At 37.6% G+C, this 20810-nt stretch overlaps 1 protein-coding gene and 1 pseudogene across 1 annotated transcript; both read right to left on the bottom strand.

The window, feature by feature from the left end:
* LOC124151720 (thyroid peroxidase-like) lies at nucleotides 1-6169 on the bottom strand. Its single transcript, XM_048387078.1, has 13 exons — nucleotides 6087-6169; nucleotides 5563-5647; nucleotides 5105-5232; nucleotides 4412-4585; nucleotides 4134-4185; nucleotides 3815-3933; nucleotides 3522-3626; nucleotides 3037-3138; nucleotides 1664-1824; nucleotides 924-1429; nucleotides 591-763; nucleotides 350-461; nucleotides 1-119 (listed from the first exon to the last, which is right to left on the bottom strand). Exons 1-13 carry the CDS (start codon nucleotides 6139-6141, stop codon nucleotides 59-61), a joined length of 1833 nt encoding a protein of 610 aa, XP_048243035.1. The 5' UTR covers nucleotides 6142-6169; the 3' UTR covers nucleotides 1-58.
* A 6816-nt stretch (nucleotides 6170-12985) lies between these two features.
* Nucleotides 12986-19128, bottom strand: LOC125375970 (annotated as a pseudogene).
* Between the last annotated feature and the right edge of the window lie 1682 nt (nucleotides 19129-20810).

Raw genomic sequence — 20810 nt, 5'->3', positions numbered from 1 at the left:
TACAAGTTCAAGTCTTTATTAACAGTGCTGACACAACGTCGTATGGGCATGCTGCTAGTTATTCCTTCCATCTTCGAAGCTTCACTTCCTTCAGGTTAGAGCAACTCACCTCCTGGTTTCTAATGATAAAACAAATCATTATTAGACTATATCAAAACTGAAGTCACATTGGTTGCTACAAAAACATTATAGATAACACGTATCAACAAATATAGACATGAGAATTAGCATTAACATTAGGACACTGCATTTGTAGATCAATTGACATGTAACAGTTCAAAACACAGCAATAATGTCCTTTCAACTGAACCGAAAACACATGTCACATGGATATTTGAACTCAACATACGCAGTTCCAGTGTTAACGTTGAGGAAGGCTGACCGCTGGATGGTGCTGAAGTTGTCGGCATTGTCACAGATAATTCGAGCTAATGACGCCCTTTTCAACTGCGTTATTTGATCTGAATTCAAACAAAGAAACGTTACAATTGAAGTTCTTGCTTTTTAATTGAAATGAAGACATCAAAACTTATATGTTATGACATCTACAATTAATCAATCAAGAAAACACACAGTCTGCGAGTATTTACCAGACGTGAAGCCAGTGACGGAGTCTGTAGATTCAAACCAGAACCTGTCCCCATCCCTTAGTTTCTCGAACTGTTTGCCGATCAGACAGATATAAGTTCTTCCCACAGCTGCTCCAGCAAACGGAACTTCAGCAATACCTCCACTGTACAGGTCAATGTCATCCACGCTGTTACTGAATGAGGAAGGTCACATTGTACTTGAATTGTAAACGTCTTCAAAGATCAGATGCTCTAAGCACTAATTTGGTATGAAAATGTCACGGAACATGTTACTTAAATTACACGGATCAAATATGCAAAAGACACATTTTCAAAGAATAGCTAAACACTTACTATATATCCCGAAGATCGCGAGCTTGAATACCTCCGAAGTCAGTACCAGATGTGAAGGAGGTAATTTTGTCGAGACCACAGTATTCTCTCCAGTCGTTGTAAGGAGGGAGGCCATGTTCCCTTCCTCGCTGAATGTTCAGACTCACAATGTCAAATCCGTCCTTTGTGTCTGAATCCTCCTCAAACATTCTCTGCCTCATGCCATCGACATACCACGCATCAGCACGTTCACCTGCAGCGCCCAGAAAACTACTGATGACGTCATCCAGGCTGTTGATGACGTATTTTGTCCTCTTGAACAGGTCACCAGTGTCTACCACTTCGCTTCCTATTGTAAGGTTTTCTGGCACCATTGAATGTCCAAATCGGAAAGCCGCCGTTGAGAAGACGTTACTGAGAGAGGGGTCGAGGCTGGAATTGTAGTTGTAGTTGTCGAATCCGAGGGTGTAGTTTGCAACCCCATTGGCACTAAGGATTTCAGGCAGCCACTCATTGTATGTTATCACCTGATGGTATATACGATATGCAGTTATTTTCATCACATGTTTACTTTTAACCTTACATTTTAAAGGAAAAGTAGAGTTATGTAAATCTTAATTACTGTTTTCAACATGCCATTGACTGTTATGGGGCATATTATCAGTTGCCATTGGTGATTCAACAGACGCTAATACTATGTGCATGCACTGTTGAATATGTTGATCGTTTTGATGCATTTGTGTACGGAATAGAAACCTAACCTGTAGTTCAGCAACAACTATTCGTCTTGCTTCTTGGAAGAGTTTCTCGTCATCCCAGCCACTGTTGAAGCCCTTGAGAGCTGTTGCAACACGGTTGTGTTCTCTCATGAACAGAGTGTGCAGTGCCGTAAGTCCAGGGAAGACATTGACTCTCGAGTCACCTTGAGTAAAAAATACAATAACAGTTGCAACAGACAGACAGACAGTATTATAGCCTGATTGCCGACGGTACAGTTGAGACTAAGTTATACTATATTGACACATGAATATACAGAAATTATACGTGAATCTGATATTAAAACATGTCATATATAAGTAGCCACAGAAAGGATCATATCTTTATTTTTGAGTTGAAAACATTTATCATTAACATCATTTCTATGATAAGACAGATGAATACATTTCAGGTTGAAGATGTGACTTTCAAGTTACTACATTTGCACAGATCGTGTGAAGATGAAACAGTTTAATAGCAGTGTCATGCAAAGAGATCGTTCTCTCGCTGATTACTTTTCCAATACTCAACATTTGAATGTGACAAACATTCTGTGGATTCCATACAGAAGAAAAGAACCACATGAAAGTAATAGACTCCTTACTTCAGATACCAGGTTATGTTTACATTGAAGTGGATATCTGCATTGTTCCATTCTCAGTTACTTTCTTCTCATTTAACTATTCTAACTTGACTATGTACATACACATTACAGCGTCTAGTTTCACTAAGAAGTGCTTCAGTTGAGGCACATTTAGCAAAACCTAAAAACGTTTGAAATATACGGTGTCTACATTTTCTATGGCAGCATCATATTTTGTTCCCCATATTTCCGAACCATATAGTACTACATGTGCAAGTATGCATTAAAAATGAAACATGCTATTGAACATAATTTATACCTATTTTTTAAACAATTCCTTCAATGACATGCATGCCTTTGAAGCTTGAGTACAAGCGTTTGACCACATTACTTTAGAAGAAATCGTAACAACCAAATATTTTATCTTTCAGTTGCATTTAGAAGTTGGTGTGATGAAGTAAGACGAGTTCTATGGATGAACAACTTCTTTATTACAATAAGTGCGACGTTTCGGTGTAGATCCTAACCGAAACGTCGCACTAATTGTAATAAAGAAGTTGTTCATCAATAGAACTCGTCTAACATCAACCAAATAGTTGATATGGCACATATTCTTGTTAGTGTGCAACATGCTATATTGCGCATACAATGCAGTATACCCGCATGATATCACGATATATTTGTTAAATGATTAAAGAAGGCCTGTATCATCAACATTGAAAATCATCAGAAATAACAAATCTTCATGTTACACAAACGTCTGTCAGGATATACGTTTCTCTTGTTTGTAACAACCTGCTTTGAAACAGTAGTTGCTTGGATCAGAAGTATCAAGAAAGCAGTCGCCTGAATCTCCTTCCGGAAGAAGATTATTTGTTCCCACTTTCAGCAATCCAGCTGAAAAACACCCATATTGGCGAATTAGTACCGAAATATAGAAATCCAATTGTAAGTAATGCATTCAATTAATTAATTAATCAATGAATCATTAAAAGGAAAAGCAAATCATTGAATGTCTTTTGATGGATTACCTGTCATAAACTTACATATATATATATATTACAAATTTAAACCGTTATGATGTGTGTTTGTTTTTGTTTTTGTGTGTGTGCGTGCGTGCGTGCGTGCGTGCGTGCGTGCGTGCGTGCGTGCGTGCGTGCGTGCGTGTGTGTGTGTGTGTGTGTGTGTGTGTGTGTGTGTGTGTGTGTGTGTGTGTGTGTGTGTGTGTGTGTGTGAAACAAATTTAAACCATTATGATACAATCAGAACCTGCAACTTACATCCAGAGTCAGTGTCTCTCAGCTCGGCCGTTTCCGAGTCTGAAATGCCATAGATGTGGGAACCGTCTATGAAGGCGGACAATTCATTGTACTGCTGTCGTGGATCTGGGAGGAGAGAATTCTGAGATACGTTTACTGTGTAAGGTTATATTTATGAGGTTTCAGCAAAGCTTTTTCTTCACATAAAATGTTTCCCAAACCGTTTTTCAGTTTAAAGAATGCATTACTAATTTAAGGCAGACTTTAATCAAATCAAATCAATATTGAGTTTTAACTCTTCATTAGATACTTACTTGAGGAATCCGTGCCTGTTCCGGAAACAGCCTCCGATCTCACCAGGTTCATACATTTACCATCGCCAAAGTAGAAATCACCATCAGGAAGGTTGATCGGGAAACATGGAGAGTCCGTGCTGATGACATGAGGACAGACTTGATTTTACCTTTATATTTTGTGTGATTTGTAGATAGTACATTAATCCAATGTGATTCTTCTGATGTTTGCCATGTGGTATGGTGTTTAACCGTAAGTAATATGAATAGTAATTGAGCAGTATAATCATAGTGTCTTGTGTAATGTTGTGTTCTGTATAATAGATAAAATACAACTTACTCGCTCGGTACAGAGTCAGTTCGGTCGCAACACTCAATATCGTTCCCATTATCTGTAAACAAAGAATGTTGATGTTTGTCCAGGAGACATATACAAAAACAAACAGCCCAGGCATGAAATTTGTGTGTTTGGTTTCAGAATTCAAAAGAAAACAAGAATCCAAAAGCCAATCATACACTTCAAAATGTAACTGTGATAACTGATCAATAAATAACATACAACGTATCAATACTAGTAATAAAATAGTCTAACGTAAGGAAAATAAAAGTGGTACTAACCTGTAACTACCGGCGTTCCCGTAATGTCATGGTCAATAAACTGACCCCACTGCATCAACATGACGGAGTGTTTGTTGGAAAGGAAACTCAGCTCAAAGTGAACATGGTTGCTGATGCTTCTTGGGTTAGGCAGGTCTGAGCCATCAGTGGCCAGAGCTCTGGGGTTTCCCATTGCTGTAAATATACAGCAGAAATATCTGTTCGTTGTTGTCATCTTGTTTAAATATGCAGTTCTGTTTGGCTTGGCTTATCCTCGCCTTGTAAACAGATAGATCATTGATTTCGTTTCCTGACTCTACAGCATCTTGTTAAAACATTACCTATAGTTTTAATAATTTTCTGTGTAAAATCAGAAACTGTTATTGTCGGATATAACTTATATAGCTTGTGCATCTGATGAAATGAGAATGATGGCTCACGTGGTTAAGCGATGGTTAAGGGCGGAACTAATTACTCCCTCATTCGCTCACTCACTCATAACGTCACTTTAATACTTGGACTTTTTAAAGTAAAATGATTCATGGTCATTACGTAGTTAGATACTGTTGTGGCACTCACCAACAATCTCAGTCAATATTACTAAATCTGTTTTGAAACTTCATCGTCATTAGATATGTAGATATCGATGTAACGATACGTCATAGGCATTACGTTAATACTGAGCGTCCTAATAAGAACAAAACAGCAACTAACCGTCAGCATACTCAGGTTCCAGCCACCTCGCAAGTTGAGCACCTGCAGCTCCCCAGCCCGAATTGTCCACGTTATTGCACGTCCCATCAGCTGTCCTATAGGTGTCACTTGAGTCGCAGGTCGCTCGCCTGAGTTAAACGTAGGGCATTTAATTCCTCTTAAACACGTAAAAGCACTCGAACTTGTCATAACACATGAAACGAAAACGTCCAAGTAAGACGAGAAATTTGTGATGTTATAACAGCCGAGGCATTTAATGCCCCAACATTAAAAAATTACCTTTTTCACTGTTGGATATAATATTTTGAAAATGTTTACAGGTGGTTAAGCTCCGATAGGGGCTTAAACGTGCACTTTTGCACAAAATAATTATATAAGGGTATAAGAAACATACTTTCTTTTAATGATGTTTATATTTACATGCCCTCATTCTACTTGTATTTCAGTAGCAGACATACCTGCTTCTGTAGACAGGTTCCATGTATCTTTTGCTCTTAGAGGATCGTGAAATAAAGGCACATGGCGTCCTGCCTCCTCCGCACTCTGTCACGAAGACGGAGATGATGTAAATGGTGATAAAAAAATACCTGAATATATAACAACGTTAAAACCACGATGTTGTGTCATCTAACCTCCAAATATATCCACCCTCAATACAGATGTGACTACACGTTAATCTACTCACAGAGTTATATTCTTAAACCAGCACTATAGTATCAATTCCAAATATGTATTTTGAAATACAGTAATAATCCTAAAAATTGGGATTGTACGTGTCGTCTTGAATCTTCAAATATATGACATGGGTATCATTCACTATCTTCGCAAACCGTTATACACTTATATATCTTTGACTCTAAACATATATTATTTGATATAAAAGTAAAATTTTCTGGGTTATGAATGTAACATTTTTCATAAATAATAAGCTTTGTAGCAAATGTTCTGCAAAAGTAAAAGATTGTGAGTGGTAAATACATACCTGCATGTACAACGCAGAGGGCGATCAGTATAGCTTGGATGACTAGTGACTGCATACTGTCAGCTTCGTGCAGAACACAACCAGTGTGATGGCATACTCCTCCTAGGGCTGTATATATATATATACGTCCAATGGCATAGATATAAACTTTATAAAACATGATTGCGTTTATTGCACATTGTCACTTGTATTGTTAACAACAAGAAACAAGGACTGATCCCAGCGGAGGGCCACAGTTGGGTGCGTTGATCGTGATGATGACTCGATCTAATCAAGGCCCCTGAGTGGTAAATGGACATTTACATCTCGCATCTCCACATCTTGCATTGGTATTTGTGATACGATCGCGATAGAGAAACTGATTTTAGGCTTATCAACATTTAACTGGTCTAATTATCAATTTATAGCCTGCAAATGTACCAGAATGAGACGTCATGTCATTTTGTCGATTAAGGCATGAAAATATACGGTATTAGACTCGGGTTATTAAATTTTCAGAGGTTCTGTGTTAGCGAAATAATTTGTATTTATGACATTTTACTATAGAACTAACATGCAGCCTTACTGATTCTAATACAAGAACATCGTGGGGCGTATATGCATAACATTATACATGTGAAAAGATTTCAGCAAACCTATTTCTCTTAGCTGGTTTACCCACGTTCGCCGGTATAAATGTTTTGTAAACGTCTTTGACACGTGGTTTTGGTGTGGAAGCAAAACATGTCGAAACTACATTCTGTTTAGGTCGGGTGGGTACGAGGTTTTGTGCGGTAAATATCTAAACTATGTGTAAAATTGATTCAGTGATAGGGTAAATATAGAACATCAATGCAAGAGAATAACCAGTCCTTATAAACGGGGCAAAATATCTGGGAACGTTACATGATTGGGCCACTGGAAATCAGTGGTGACACTATGTAAAAATAGGCAGTGGAAGCGTCACGTTTTGTCCACTGACTTGAAGAAAACTTTTTTAAGTGTTGTTGATATGTGTTGTGTGTCTTCCATTTAATGTTTCCAGTTGAGTAATAATCATCGACTGGGTTTCTGTTCTGGGGATATAGATAATTGGATGCGTGAACCTTTGTTTTCATTAAGTACTTCTAAGACGCATCGGTACACAAAACATATTCATATTCAAGAAAGAATTAACAGAAGAAGTGTTATTTGCACATTCACAAGGTGTACGAAAGATGCAGCATTAGTTTTTAACTCAAAGTGTCTTTTTCCTTATGCAACACCCACCCTGGCAACTATTTAATTTTGGGAACAATGTGTGAAGCCCATGTCTGGTGTCCCCCGTCGTTATATTGCTGGAATATTGCTAAAAGCGGCATAAAATTATACTCACTAACGATCATATTGGAAGGTTTGCAGTTTCAAATATTTGATTTAGTTTGGATAATTTCTCTTTCGGCAGTAATATTTATTCCAAATATGTCAAATTTTAATATATTAATGCATGAGTGTATGCTTAAAAAACACTTTTAAAAAACTGCCATGTACGTGTAAAAATGTTGATGTGAAAACACAATTTGTGAGCATATGTACAACATACTATAGGTTTTATCTTAATTCAGATCGACAATCATTCAAAACATTGAAACTTTGTCGCGACGCTATCATCAAACAGTGTATTTGGACATGTAGAATTGAGATATACTTTCTGCGTTTTTTCTGACTTGACTTTGCATGTGTTTGTGACGAGTGCCACCTGTTGGGCAGGATACTTTTTCGCGAACACCTGATATCATCACTAGTTGATAGTGAATCAAAAACACATGCTTATAATATAGTCGAAATCGTTAAATGAACTCTGAGTTTAGCAGAGATTTCTTAGGATTATGGAAAGAGTTATACATTAACTTCGTTTTTAAAATGAGTAGAAGCTCATTGTCAGACAAGTTGTGTCAACTTAGTGTATTTTTCTGGAAATTGTTTCGTCGTTTTTATTTCAATGTAGAGTTAGGTTACTTGCAGATTTGATCTCCTCATTTTACAAAATTATCTTTCGAGTAGTGGGACAACAGAGAGGGTTTTACATAATGTTAAGAAAACTTTATGAGGCTTCAAATGTGTCTGTACCAACTCTTCCTGTGACTCGCCAGCTCAGCTGAATTCGGTCTAATAGAAATGTCTGCACATTCCATGGTAAGACGATGAAGTGGCATTAAAATACTTAAATGTACTTACCTCCCGAATGTTACAGTTGACACATTGTATGGTATTGCTGCCTGAGCGTTCACTGTTGACTGGCTAAGAGATCAATTTCATCAGATGATTCACAGGATTGTAGGAATATTATCATTCTTATTCTAGCTGTAACCTTTAATACCATCGTGGTCGTCATTACTTTTATTGTAACTACAGATGTTGGTTTTCATACCATTTTATTATTAAAGGATGGGATACAGTGGAATCGGGGGGTAGGCAGATAGACTAGGAGGTTGAAGTTGTATTGCTTCATTTTCAAAATATAAGGTTTATTGCAGCCATTTTTACTTACTAGTAATAAGTTATTACCAATTCTATGTTTAGAGCAACATCTGCTTCTAACAGTTGATTCTGTTTTAATTCAGTCACAGCATTTTGTGGTCGCCTCCGGGAAGGACAAACGGCACGCGTATATCGGTTGTGATATGATGTGGCGAAGATACAAACCTGGTAATGCATTTACTTGATCATAGTGAGTGAAATATAAGTACTACTTAAATGTGTGCTTGCTAATATGTTAAAATAGTTCTTTTTCTATTAAGTTTTGTGGAATACCTATTTGAAAATATTTCTGTTACATCACGGCGTGTGATCTTGATATTGGAGGACAGCCAAAGTGAGTATGGGCTTTGACGTTTAAGACTTTGGTGAAACCCACGAAAACGAGTATGATGATGAGAATTCAGGTATTGGAACCCACATCCATAATTTGTTTTGTTTGTTTGTTTAACTCAGCAATATTCCAGCTATATGACGGCGGTCTATAAATAATCGAATCTGGACCATACAATCCAGTGCTTGACATCATGAGCATCTATCTACGCATAGGATAGTATGGCATGCATCAACCAAGTCAGCGAACCTGAACACCGATCCTCTTAGTCGCCTCTTACAACAAGCATAGTCGACTCTCATGACAAGCAGGGCTTCCTGAAGACAGGCTCTGACCCGGATCTTCACGGGTAGACAGACATCCATGGGATCATGGTACTCATAATCATGGAACAGCGCCTTAGGCCTCCGGACCACCCATGATCCTTCAAGTGTGGATGTTAATTAACGAAGCACTAGTACGTTTGCATAATAGCACTTTATGCAAATTTCCTATAGTAAAACTTTGCCTACAGCCCATTACAAATAAACTTTGCACATGGTAAGTTACACTTGCTAAACGCCCAAGCCGAGGGAACTGTTACTTCTCCGTATTCCATACATAAGGGCGTGCCTGACTCGGACATTAAATTCTATTTCTCGACAACAGTAGCTTGATAAATTGGTGTATCGTACGGTCACCTTCGCAACACTTGTACATTCATCAATGCGAATGAATATTATTGAAATGGTTACATGATACACAATTCCTTCCTACTTGTTTTGTCAGGAAACATATAACGATAACATCCATCTACAACTTCACAAACTCGTTCAACTGTCTAACCTAACCTAAAGCATCCGGAGTAGAATATGTCTTCAGGAAACTAATGCTTACTGTAAAAGGTGACAATGCTTTTCGTAAAAGGCGACTGACGGGATCGGGTGGTCAGGCTCGCTAACTTGGTTGATGCATGTCATCGATCCCAATTGCGTAGATCGATGCTCATGATATTATTCACTGGATTGTTTGTTCCAGACCCGATTATATACAGAACGCCCTCCTTTAGCTGGAATATTGCTGAGTGCGGCGTTAAACAACAAAACAAGCAACCAGCTTAAGCATAAGAGAGGATTGACATTCTAGTTGAAATATGTCAACGATGACGCGCTATATGGAACAGGAAGAGCAAGGGCTATACAGATAAATATAACTGTTCCCTCCTTACTACTCGGGTTGTCCAAATCAAACCAAGGACATTTGGCAAAAAAATGCTGCAGGTATATCGATGATTTGATATGGTTCAATAATGGTCAAATGGCCAATTCTCTTCCACTGATTTACTTACCTGAGACATAAAGAAGACCAGTGAAACAGATGAATCTGGTTCATATTTGGATATATGCATTCAGATTTCGAATGGACAATATAGTATCTGCAGGACTGTATGACAAGAGTGATGACTTCAGGTTTCCAACGGTCAAATGTCCTTTATGTCGAACAACATTCCACCAGCTCCAATCCTTGGTGTTTATATTTCACTACTTTTGAGGTACAATCGAGCACGCCCTTTCGCGGAAGATTTCAAAGAGCGTCACACGACTCAACATCTAATGATTAACGACAAGGGTTTTGGTGTTTATTATTTACTTTGATTCTTCCGATTTTTTTAATGAGTTTGAGTGGGACTTCATTCATTTGCAGCTGATGTCGAACAACATAGTGTAATAAAGTTTAATTTTGCCCGTACTGTAATAAAGTATAGTTTTGTCCGTAGTGTAATAAAGAATAGTTTTGCCCGTAGTGTAATAAAGTATAGTTTTGCCCGTAGTGTAATAATGTATAGTTTTGTCTTTGCCCGTAATGTAATAAAGTATAGTTTTGCCCGTAGTGTAATAATGTATAGTTTTGCCCGTAGTGTAATAAAGTATAGTTTTGCCTGTAGTGTAATAACGTATAGTTTTGCCCGTAGGGAAATGAAGAACAATTTTGCCCGTAGTGTAATAAAGTATAGTTTTGCCCGTAGTGTAATAAAAAAAATTGTTTTGTCTTTGCTCGTAATGTAATAAAGTATAGTTTTGCCCGTAGTGTAATAAAGTATAGTTTTGCCCGTACTGTAATAAAGTACAGTTTTGCCCGTAGTGTAAAAAAGTATGGTTTTGCCCGTAGTGTAATGAAGTACAGTTTTGCCCGTAGTGTAATATAGAATAGTTTTGCCCGTAGTGTAATAAAGTATAGTTTTCCCCGTAGTGAAATGAAGAACAACTTTGCCCGCAGTGTAATAAAGTATAGTTTTGCCCGTAATGTAATAACGTATAGTTTTGCCCGTAGTGTAATAAAGTATAGTTTTGCCCGTAGTGTAATAAAGTACAGTTTTGACCGTAATGTAATAACGTATAGTTTTGCCCGTAGTGTAATGAAGTATAGTTTTGCCCATAGTGTAATAAAGTATGGTTTTGCCCGCAGTGTAATAAAATACAGTTTTGCCCGTAATGTAATAAAGCATAGTTTTGCCTGAATTGTAATAATGTATAGTGTTGCCCGTAGTGTCATAAAGTATAGTTTTGCCAGTAGTGTTATGAAGTATGGTTTTGCCCGTAATGTAATAACGTATAGTTTTGCCCGTAGTGTAATGAAGTCTAGTTTTGCCCGTAGTGTAATAAAGTATGGTTTTGCCCGTAGTGTAATAAAATAAAGTTTTGCCCGTAATGTAATAAAGCATAGTTTTGCCTGAATTGTAATAATGTATAGTTTTGCCCGTAGTGTAATAAAGTATAGTTTTGCCCGTAGTGTTATGAAGTAAGGTTTTGCCCAAAGTGTAATACAGCATAGTTAAAGCACGCGGACGCTGACGGTGAGATCGAGGACCGTTCTGTTCACAGATGGGTCCCGCCGTGTACCGGGACGTGCTGATGGACGTCTGAACGAATGATATCAGGTTTAGATATCTTCTGACCAGAAATGTTTAAATCATCACGTAAAATAATGATGTCATACATTCATACTTTATCTAATAGGATGTTTTCAGCAGGCCAGTTTTCATGTGCTTGGAATAAAGGTATAATAGTGTCCATTTATATAAATGACCCAAGAAATGATCGTAATAACAACAGGGGTATCAGTTTAAACAGTGCAAGACGATATTTACAACAAAAAGTAACTGCAGATTATAATATGGGTCGAAATTAATAACAAAATATATGGAGAACAAGCAGGTTTAAGGCCTGGAATAAGGGATGACTTGTTCACACTAACTGCCCGTAGACAAAAATATTTAAGTAAACGTAGAGGTAGATATCTCATATTGCGCTTGTCTAATTTGCCTTCCTACAGCACAAAAACGTACAGATGTACTATAGCCTACTCGAACACTTGATTTGTCCCTGATTGATCATCTGTGGAATGCTTTGGATCGCCCTGTGCGCCAACGAAATCCATCACCACTCGCACTCCAAGCACTGCATGTGCCACTTCAGCAAGTATGACAGAACTTTACTCATCGCGTTTTTCAGGATCCTGTTTGCCCCAATGAGCCTTCGCCGTCACGCTGTCATCAATACTCGTGGGGATCACAACAGATAATGACATTCTGGTTTGTCCTGTTGTCATTACCGGGCCTGTGTAGTTGTGACGTCAGTTCACAGGTGAGCATGTCTCGCGGATTTCTGATGTGATCCTGTTTTGGTCACATTCACAATGTTCATAAACTCATACAACCTATGTCAGCTCTTAGAATATTAGTATATTATTGAATAGTTGAGTCAACTATAAAGGTGTTTTTAGAAAACAATTACTTCAGCATAAATTCATCACTTAATTCCACTTAAGGCAGGGAAATGTTATGTCATTTCCTCCACATATAAAACCTGGTGCCATCACCGATTTTCAGGCATCTATTCATATAATTTTGACTTCTATTTTGAATTAAAGCCCAGTGGAATCACTTTCAATGGATAGGCTAATCAAAACTGGTTGTTTTTATACGTAGACGAACTTATATTCATATTCATCTTCAGCAATAGATAGTTGAACCCCCAACACATCCTAATATGTAAGATTTCTTTATGCAAATATGACAAAGACACAGACACAAGTTCAAGTCTTTATTAACAGTGCTGACACAACGTCGTATGGGAATGCTGCTAGTTATTCCTTCCATCTTCGAAGCTTCACTTCCTTCAGGTTAGAGCAACTCACCTCCTGGTTTCTGATGATAAAACAAATCATTATTAGACCATATCAAAACTGAAGTCACATTGGTTGCTACAAAAACATTATAGATAACACGTATCAACAAATATAGACATGAGAATTAGCATTAACATTAGGACACTGCATTTGTAGATCAATTGACATGTAACAGTTCAAAACACAGCAATAATGTCCTTTCAACTGAACCGAAAACACATGTCACATGGATATTTGAACTCAACATACGCAGTTCCAGTGTTAACGTTGAGGAAGGCTGACCGCTGGATGGTGCTGAAGTTGTCGGCATTGTCACAGATAATTCGAGCTAATGACGCCCTTTTCAACTGAGTTATTTGATCTGAATTCAAACAAAGAAACGTTACAATTGAAGTTCTTGCTTTTTAATTGAAATGAAGACATCAAAACTTATATGTTATGACATCTACAATTAATCAATCAAGAAAACACACAGTCTGCGAGTATTTACCAGACGTGAAGCCAGTGACGGAGTCTGTAGATTCAAACCAGAACCTGTCCCCATCCCTTAGTTTCTCGAACTGTTTGCCGATCAGACAGATGTAAGTTCTTCCCACAGCTGCTCCAGCAAACGGAACTTCAGCAATACCTCCACTGTACAGGTCAATGTCATCCACGCTGTTACTGAATGAGGAAGGTCACGTTGTACTTGAATTGTAAACGTCTTCAAAGATCAGATGCTCTAAGCACTAATTTGGTATGAAAATGTCACGGAACATGTTACTTAACGGATCAAATATGCAAAAGACACATTTTCAAAGAATAGCTAAACACTTACTATATATCCCGAAGATCGCGAGCTTGAATTCCTCCGAAGTCAGTACCAGATGTGAAGGAGGTAATTTTGTCGAGACCACAGTATTCTCTCCAGTCGTTGTAAGGAGGGAGGCCATGTTCCCTTCCTCGCTGAATGTTCAGACTCACAATGTCAAATCCGTCCTTTGTGTCTGAATCCTCCTCAAACATTCTCTGCCTCATGCCATCGACATACCACGCATCAGCACGTTCACCTGCAGCGCCCAGAAAACTACTGATGACGTCATCCAGGCTGTTGATGACGTATTTTGTCCTCTTGAACAGGTCACCAGTGTCTACCACTTCGCTTCCTATTGTAAGGTTTTCTGGCACCATTGAATGTCCAAATCGGAAAGCCGCCGTTGAGAAGACGTTACTGAGAGAGGGGTCGAGGCTGGAATTGTAGTTGTAGTTGTCGAATCCGAGGTTGTAGTTTGCAACCCCATTGGCACTAAGGATTTCAGGCAGCCACTCATTGTATGTTATCACCTGATGGTATATACGATATGCAGTTATTTTCATCAAATGTTTACTTTTAACCTTACATTTTAAAGGAAAAGTAGAGTTATGAGTTACTGTTTTCAACATGCCATTGACTGTTATGGGGCATATTAGCAGTTGCCATTGGTGATTCAACAGACGCTAATACTATGTGCATGCACTGTTGAATATGTTGATCGTTTTGATGCATTTGTGTACGGAATAGAAACCTAACCTGTAGTTCAGCAACAACTATTCGTCTTGCTTCTTGGAAGAGTTTCTCGTCATCCCAGCCACTGTTGAAGCCCTTGAGAGCTGTTGCAACACGGTTGTGTTATCTCATGAACAGAGTGTGCAGTGCCGTAAGTCCAGGGAAGACATTGACTCTCGAGTCACCTTGAGTAAAAAATACAATAACAGTTGCAACAGACAGACAGACAGTATTATAGCCTGATTGCCGACGGTACAGTTGAGACTAAGTTATACTATATTGACACATGAATATACAGAAATTATACGTGAATCTGATATTAAAACATGTCATATATAAGTAGCCACAGAAAGGATCATATCTTTATTTTGTGAGTTGAAAACATTTATCATTAACATCATTTCTATGATAAGACAGTTGAATACATTTCAGGTTGAAGATGTGACTTTCAAGTTACTATATTTGCACAGATCGTATGAAGATGAAACAGTTTAATAGCAGTGTCATGCAAAGAGATCGTTCTCTCGCTGATTACTTTTCCAATACTCAACATTTGAATGTGACAAACATTCTGTGGATTCCATACAGAAGAAAAGAACCACATGAAAGTAATAGACTCCTTACTTCAGATACCAGGTTATGTTTACATTGAAGTGGATATCTGCATTGTTCCATTCTCAGTTACTTTCTTCTCATTTAACTATTCTAACTTGACTATGTACATACACATTACAGCGTCTAGTTTCACTAAGAAGTGCTTCAGTTGAGGCACATTTAGCAAAACCTAAAAACGTTTGAAATATACGGTGTCTACATTTTCTATGGCAGCATCATATTTTGTTCCCCATATTTCCGAACCATATAGTACAACATGTGCAAGTATGCATTAAAAATGAAACATGCTATTGAACATAATTTATACCTATTTTTTAAACAATGCCTTCAATGACATGCATGCCTTTGAAGCTTGAGTACAAGCGTTTGACCACATTACTTTAGAAGAAATCGTAACAACCAAATATTTTATCTTTCGGTTGCATTTAGAAGTTGGTGTGATGAAGTAAGACGAGTTCTATGGATGAACAACTTCTTTATTACAATAAGTGCGACGTTTCGGTTAGGATCTACACCGAAACGTCGCACTAATTGTAATCAAGAAGTTGTTCATCAATAGAACTCGTCTAACATCAACCAAATATTTGATATGGCACATATTCTTGTTAGTGTGCAACATGCTATATTGCGCATGCAATGCAGTATACCCGCATGATATCACGATATATTTGTTAAATGATTAAAGAAGGCCTGTATCATCAACATTGAAAATCATCAGAAATAACAAATCTTCATGTTACACAAACGTCTGTCAGGATATACGTTTCTCTTGTTTGTAACAACCTGCTTTGAAACAGTAGTTGCTTGGATCAGAAGTATCAAGAAAGCAGTCGCCTGAATCTCCTTCCGGAAGAAGATTATTTGTTCCCACTTTCAGCAATCCAGCTGAAAAACACCCATATTGGCGAATTAGTACCGAAATATAGAAATCCAATTGTAAGTAATGCATTCAATTAATTAATTAATCAATGAATCATTGAAAGGAAAAGCAAATCATTGAATGTCTTTTGATGGATTACCTGTCATAAACTTACATATATATATATTACAAATTTAAACCGTTATGATGTGTGTTTGTTTTTGTGTGTGTTTGTTTTTGTTTTTGTGTGTGTGTGTGTGCGTGCGTGCGTGCGTGCGTGCGTGCGTGCGTGAGTGCGTGCGTGCGTGCGTGCGTGCGTGCGTGCGTGTGTGTGTGTGTGTGTGTGTGTGAAACAAATTTAAACCATTATGATACAATCAGAACCTGCAACTTACATCCAGAGTCAGTGTCTCTGAGCTCGGCCGTTTCCGAGTCTGAAATGCCATAGATGTGGGAACCGTCTATGAAGGCGGACAATTCATTGTACTGCTGTCGTGGATCTGGGAGGAGAGAATTCTGAGATACGTTTACTGTGTAAGGTTATATTTATGAGGTTTCAGCAAAGCTTTTTCTTCACATAAAATGTTTCCCAAACCGTTTTTCAGTTTAAAGAATGCATTACTTATTTAAGGCAGACTTTAATCAAATCAAATCAATATTGAGTTTTAACTCTTCATTAGATACTTACTTGAGGAATCCGTGCCTGTTCCGGAAACAGCCTCCGATCTCACCAGGTTCATACATTTACCATCGCCAAAGTAGAAATCACCATCAGGAAGGTTGATCGGGAAACATGGGGAGTCCGTGCTGATGACATGAGGACAGACTTGATTTTACCTTTATATTTTTTGTGATTTGTAGATAGTACATTAATCCAATCTGACTGTTCTGATGTTTGCCATGTGGTATGGTGTTTAACCGTAAGTAATATGAATAGTAATTGAGCAGTATAATCATAGTGTCTTGTGTAATGTTGTGTTCTGTATAATAGATAAAATACAACTTACTCGCTCGGAACAGAGTCAGTTCGGTCGCAACACTCAATATCGTTCCCATTATCTGTAAACAAAGAATGTTGATGTTTGTCCAGAAGACATATACAAAAACAAACAGCCCAGGCATGAAATGTGTGTGTTTCGTTTCAGAATTCAAAAGAAAACAAGAATCCAAAAGCCAATCATACACTTCAAAATGTAACTGTGATAACTGATCAATAAATAACATACAACGTATCAATACTAGTAATAAAATAGTCTAACGTACGGAAAATAAAGTGGTACTCACCTGTAACTACCGGCGTTCCCGTAATGTCATGGTCAATAAACTGACCCCACTGCATCAACATGACGGAGTGTTTGTTGGAAAGGAAACTCAGCTCAAAGTGAACATGGTTGCTGATGCTTCTTGGGTTAGGCAGGTCTGAGCCATCAGTGGCCAGAGCTCTGGGGTTTCCCATTGCTGTAAATATACAGCAGAAATATCTGTTCGTTGTTGTCATCTTGTTTAAATATGCAGTTCTGTTTGGCTTGGCTTATCCTCGCCTTGTAAACAGATAGATCATTGATTTCGTTTCCTGACTCTACAGCATCTTGTTAAAACATTACCTATAGTTTTAATAATTTTCTGTGTAAAATCAGAAACTGTTATTGTCGGATATAACTTATATAGCTTGTGCATCTGATGAAATGAGAATGATGGCTCACGTGGTTAAGCGATGGTTAAGGGTGGAACCAATTACTCCCTCATTCGCTCACTCACTCATAACGTCACTTTAATACTTGCACTTTTTAAAGTAAAATGATTCATGGTCATTACGTAGTTAGATACTGTTGTGGCACTCACTAACAATCTCAGTCAATATTACTAAATCTGTTTTGAAACTTCATCGTCATTAGATATGTAGATATCGATGTAACGATACGTCATAGGCATTACGTTAATACTGAGCGTCCTAATAAGAACAAAACAGCAACTAACCGTCAGCATACTCAGGTTCCAGCCACCTCGCAAGTTGAGCACCTGCAGCTCCCCAGCCCGAATTGTCCACGTTATTGCACGTCCCATCAGCTGTCCTATAGGTGTCACTTGAGTCGCAGGTCGCTCGCCTGAGTTAAACGTATGTATTTGTTAGGGCATTTAATTCCTCTTAAACACGTAAAAGCACTCGAACTTGTCATAACACATGAAACGAAAACGTCCAAGTAAGACGAGAAATTTGTGATGTTATAACAGCCGAGGCATTTAATGCCCCAACATTAAAAAATTACCTTTTACACTGTTGGATATAATATTTTGAAAATGTTTACAGGTGGTTAAGCTCCGATAGGGGCATAAACGTACACTTTTGCACAAAATAATTATATAAGGGTATAAGAAACATACTTTCTTTTAATGATGTTTATATTTACATGCCCTCATTCTACTTGTATTTCAGTAGCAGACATACCTGCTTCTGTAGACAGGTTCCATGTATCTTTTGCTCTTAGATGATCGTGAAATAAAGGCACATGGCGTCCTGCTTCCTCCGCACTCTGTCACGAAGACGGAGATGATGTAAATGATAATATAAAAATACCTGAATATATAACAACGTTAAAACCACGATGTTGTGTCATCTAACCTCCAAATATATCCACCCTCCATACAGATGTGACTACGTGTATATCAAATCATAGCGTTACATTCTTAAACCAGCAGTATAGTTTCCATTCCAAATATTTATTTTGAAATACAGTAATAATCCTAAAAAATAGGATTGTACGTGTCGTCTTGAATCATCAAATATATGACATGGGTATCATTCACTATCTTCGCAAACCGTTATACACTTATATATCTTTGACTCCAAACATATTATTTGATATAAAAGTAAAAATTTCTGGGTTATGAATGTAGCATTTTCATAAATAATAAGCTTTGTAGCAAATGTTCTGCAAAAGTAAAGAGTGTGAGTAGTAAATACATACCTGCATGTACAACGCAGAAGGCGATCAGTATAGCTTTGATGACTAGTGACTGCATACTGTCAGCTTCGTGCAGAACACAACCAGTGTGATGGCATACTCCTCCTAGGGCTGTATAGATATATATACTTCCAATGGCATAGATATAAACTTGATAAAACATGATTGCGTTTATTGGACATTGTCGCTTGTATTGCTAACAACAACAAACAAGGACTGATCCCAGCGGAGGGCCACAGTTGGGTGCGTTGATCGTGATGATGACTCGATCTAATCAAGGCCCCTGAGTGGTAAATGGACATTTACATCTCGCATCTCCACATCTTGCATTGGTATTTGTGATACGATCGCGATAGAGAAACTGATTTTAGGCTTATCAACATTTTACTGGTCTAATTATCAATTTATAGCCTGCAAATGTACCAGAATGAGACGTCATGTCATTTTGTCGATTAATGCATGAAAATATACGGTATTAGACTCGGGTTATTAAATTTTCAGAGGTTCTGTGTTAGCGAAATAATTTGTATTTATGACATTTTACTATAGAACTAACATGCAGCCTTCCTGATTCTAATACAAGAACATCGTGGGGCGTATATGCATAACATTATACATGTGAACAGATTTCAGCATACTTATTTCTCTTAGCTGGTTTAACCACGTTCGCTGGTATAAATGTTTTGTAAACGTCTTTGACACGTGGTTTTGGTATGGAAGCAAAACATGTCGAAGCTACAAGTGTTGTTGATATGTGTTGTGTGTCTTCCATTTAATGTTTCCAGTTGAGTAATAATCATCGACTGGGTTTCTGTTCTGGGGATATAGATAATTGGATGCGTGAACCTTTGTTTTCATTAAGTACTTCTAAGACGCATCGGTACACAAAACATATTCATATTCAAGCAACAATTAACAGAAGTGTTATTTGCACATTCACGAGGTGTACGAAAGATGCAGCATTATTTTTAACCCAAAGTGTCTTATTCCTTATGCAACTACCACCCTGGCAACTATTTAATTTTGGGAACAATGTGTGAAGCCCATGTCTGGTTTCCCCCGTCGTTATATTGCTGGAATATTGCTAAAAGCGGCGTAAAATCATACTCACTCACTATCATATTGGAAGGTTTGCAGTTTCAAATATTTGATTAAGATTGGATAATTTCTCTTTCGGCAGTCATATTAATTCCAAATGTGTCAAATTATAATATATTAATGCATGAATGTATGCTTCAAAACACTTTAAAAAACTGCAATGTATGCGTAAAAATGTTGATGTGAAAACACAATTTGTGAGCATATGTACAACATACTATAGGTTTTATCTTAATTCAGATCGACAATCATTCAAAACATTGAAACTTTGTCGCGACGCTATCATCAAACAGTTTATTTGGCCATGTAGAATTAAGATATACATTCTGCGTTTTTTTCTGACTTGACTTTGCATGTGTTTGTGACGAGTGCCACCTGTTGGGCAGGATACATTTTCGCGAACACCTGATATCATCACTAGTTGATAGTGAATCATAAACACATGCTTATAATATAGTCGAAATCGTTAAATGAACTCTGAATTTAGCAGAGATTTCTTAGGATTATGGAAAGAGTCATACATTAACTTCGTTTTTAAAATGAGTAGAAGCTCATTGTCAGACAAGTTGTGCCAACTTAGTGTATTTTTCTGGAAATTGTTTCGTCGTTTTTATTTCAATGTAGAGTTAAGTTACTTGCAGATTTGATCTCCTCATTTTACAAAATT

Source organism: Haliotis rufescens, unplaced genomic scaffold (genome assembly GCF_023055435.1).
Source record: "Haliotis rufescens isolate VD_foot unplaced genomic scaffold, xgHalRufe1.0.p SCAF_64, whole genome shotgun sequence".
NCBI classification, from domain to species: Eukaryota; Metazoa; Mollusca; class Gastropoda; order Lepetellida; family Haliotidae; genus Haliotis; species Haliotis rufescens.
This window is presented reverse-complemented; position numbering and strand designations above follow the sequence as displayed.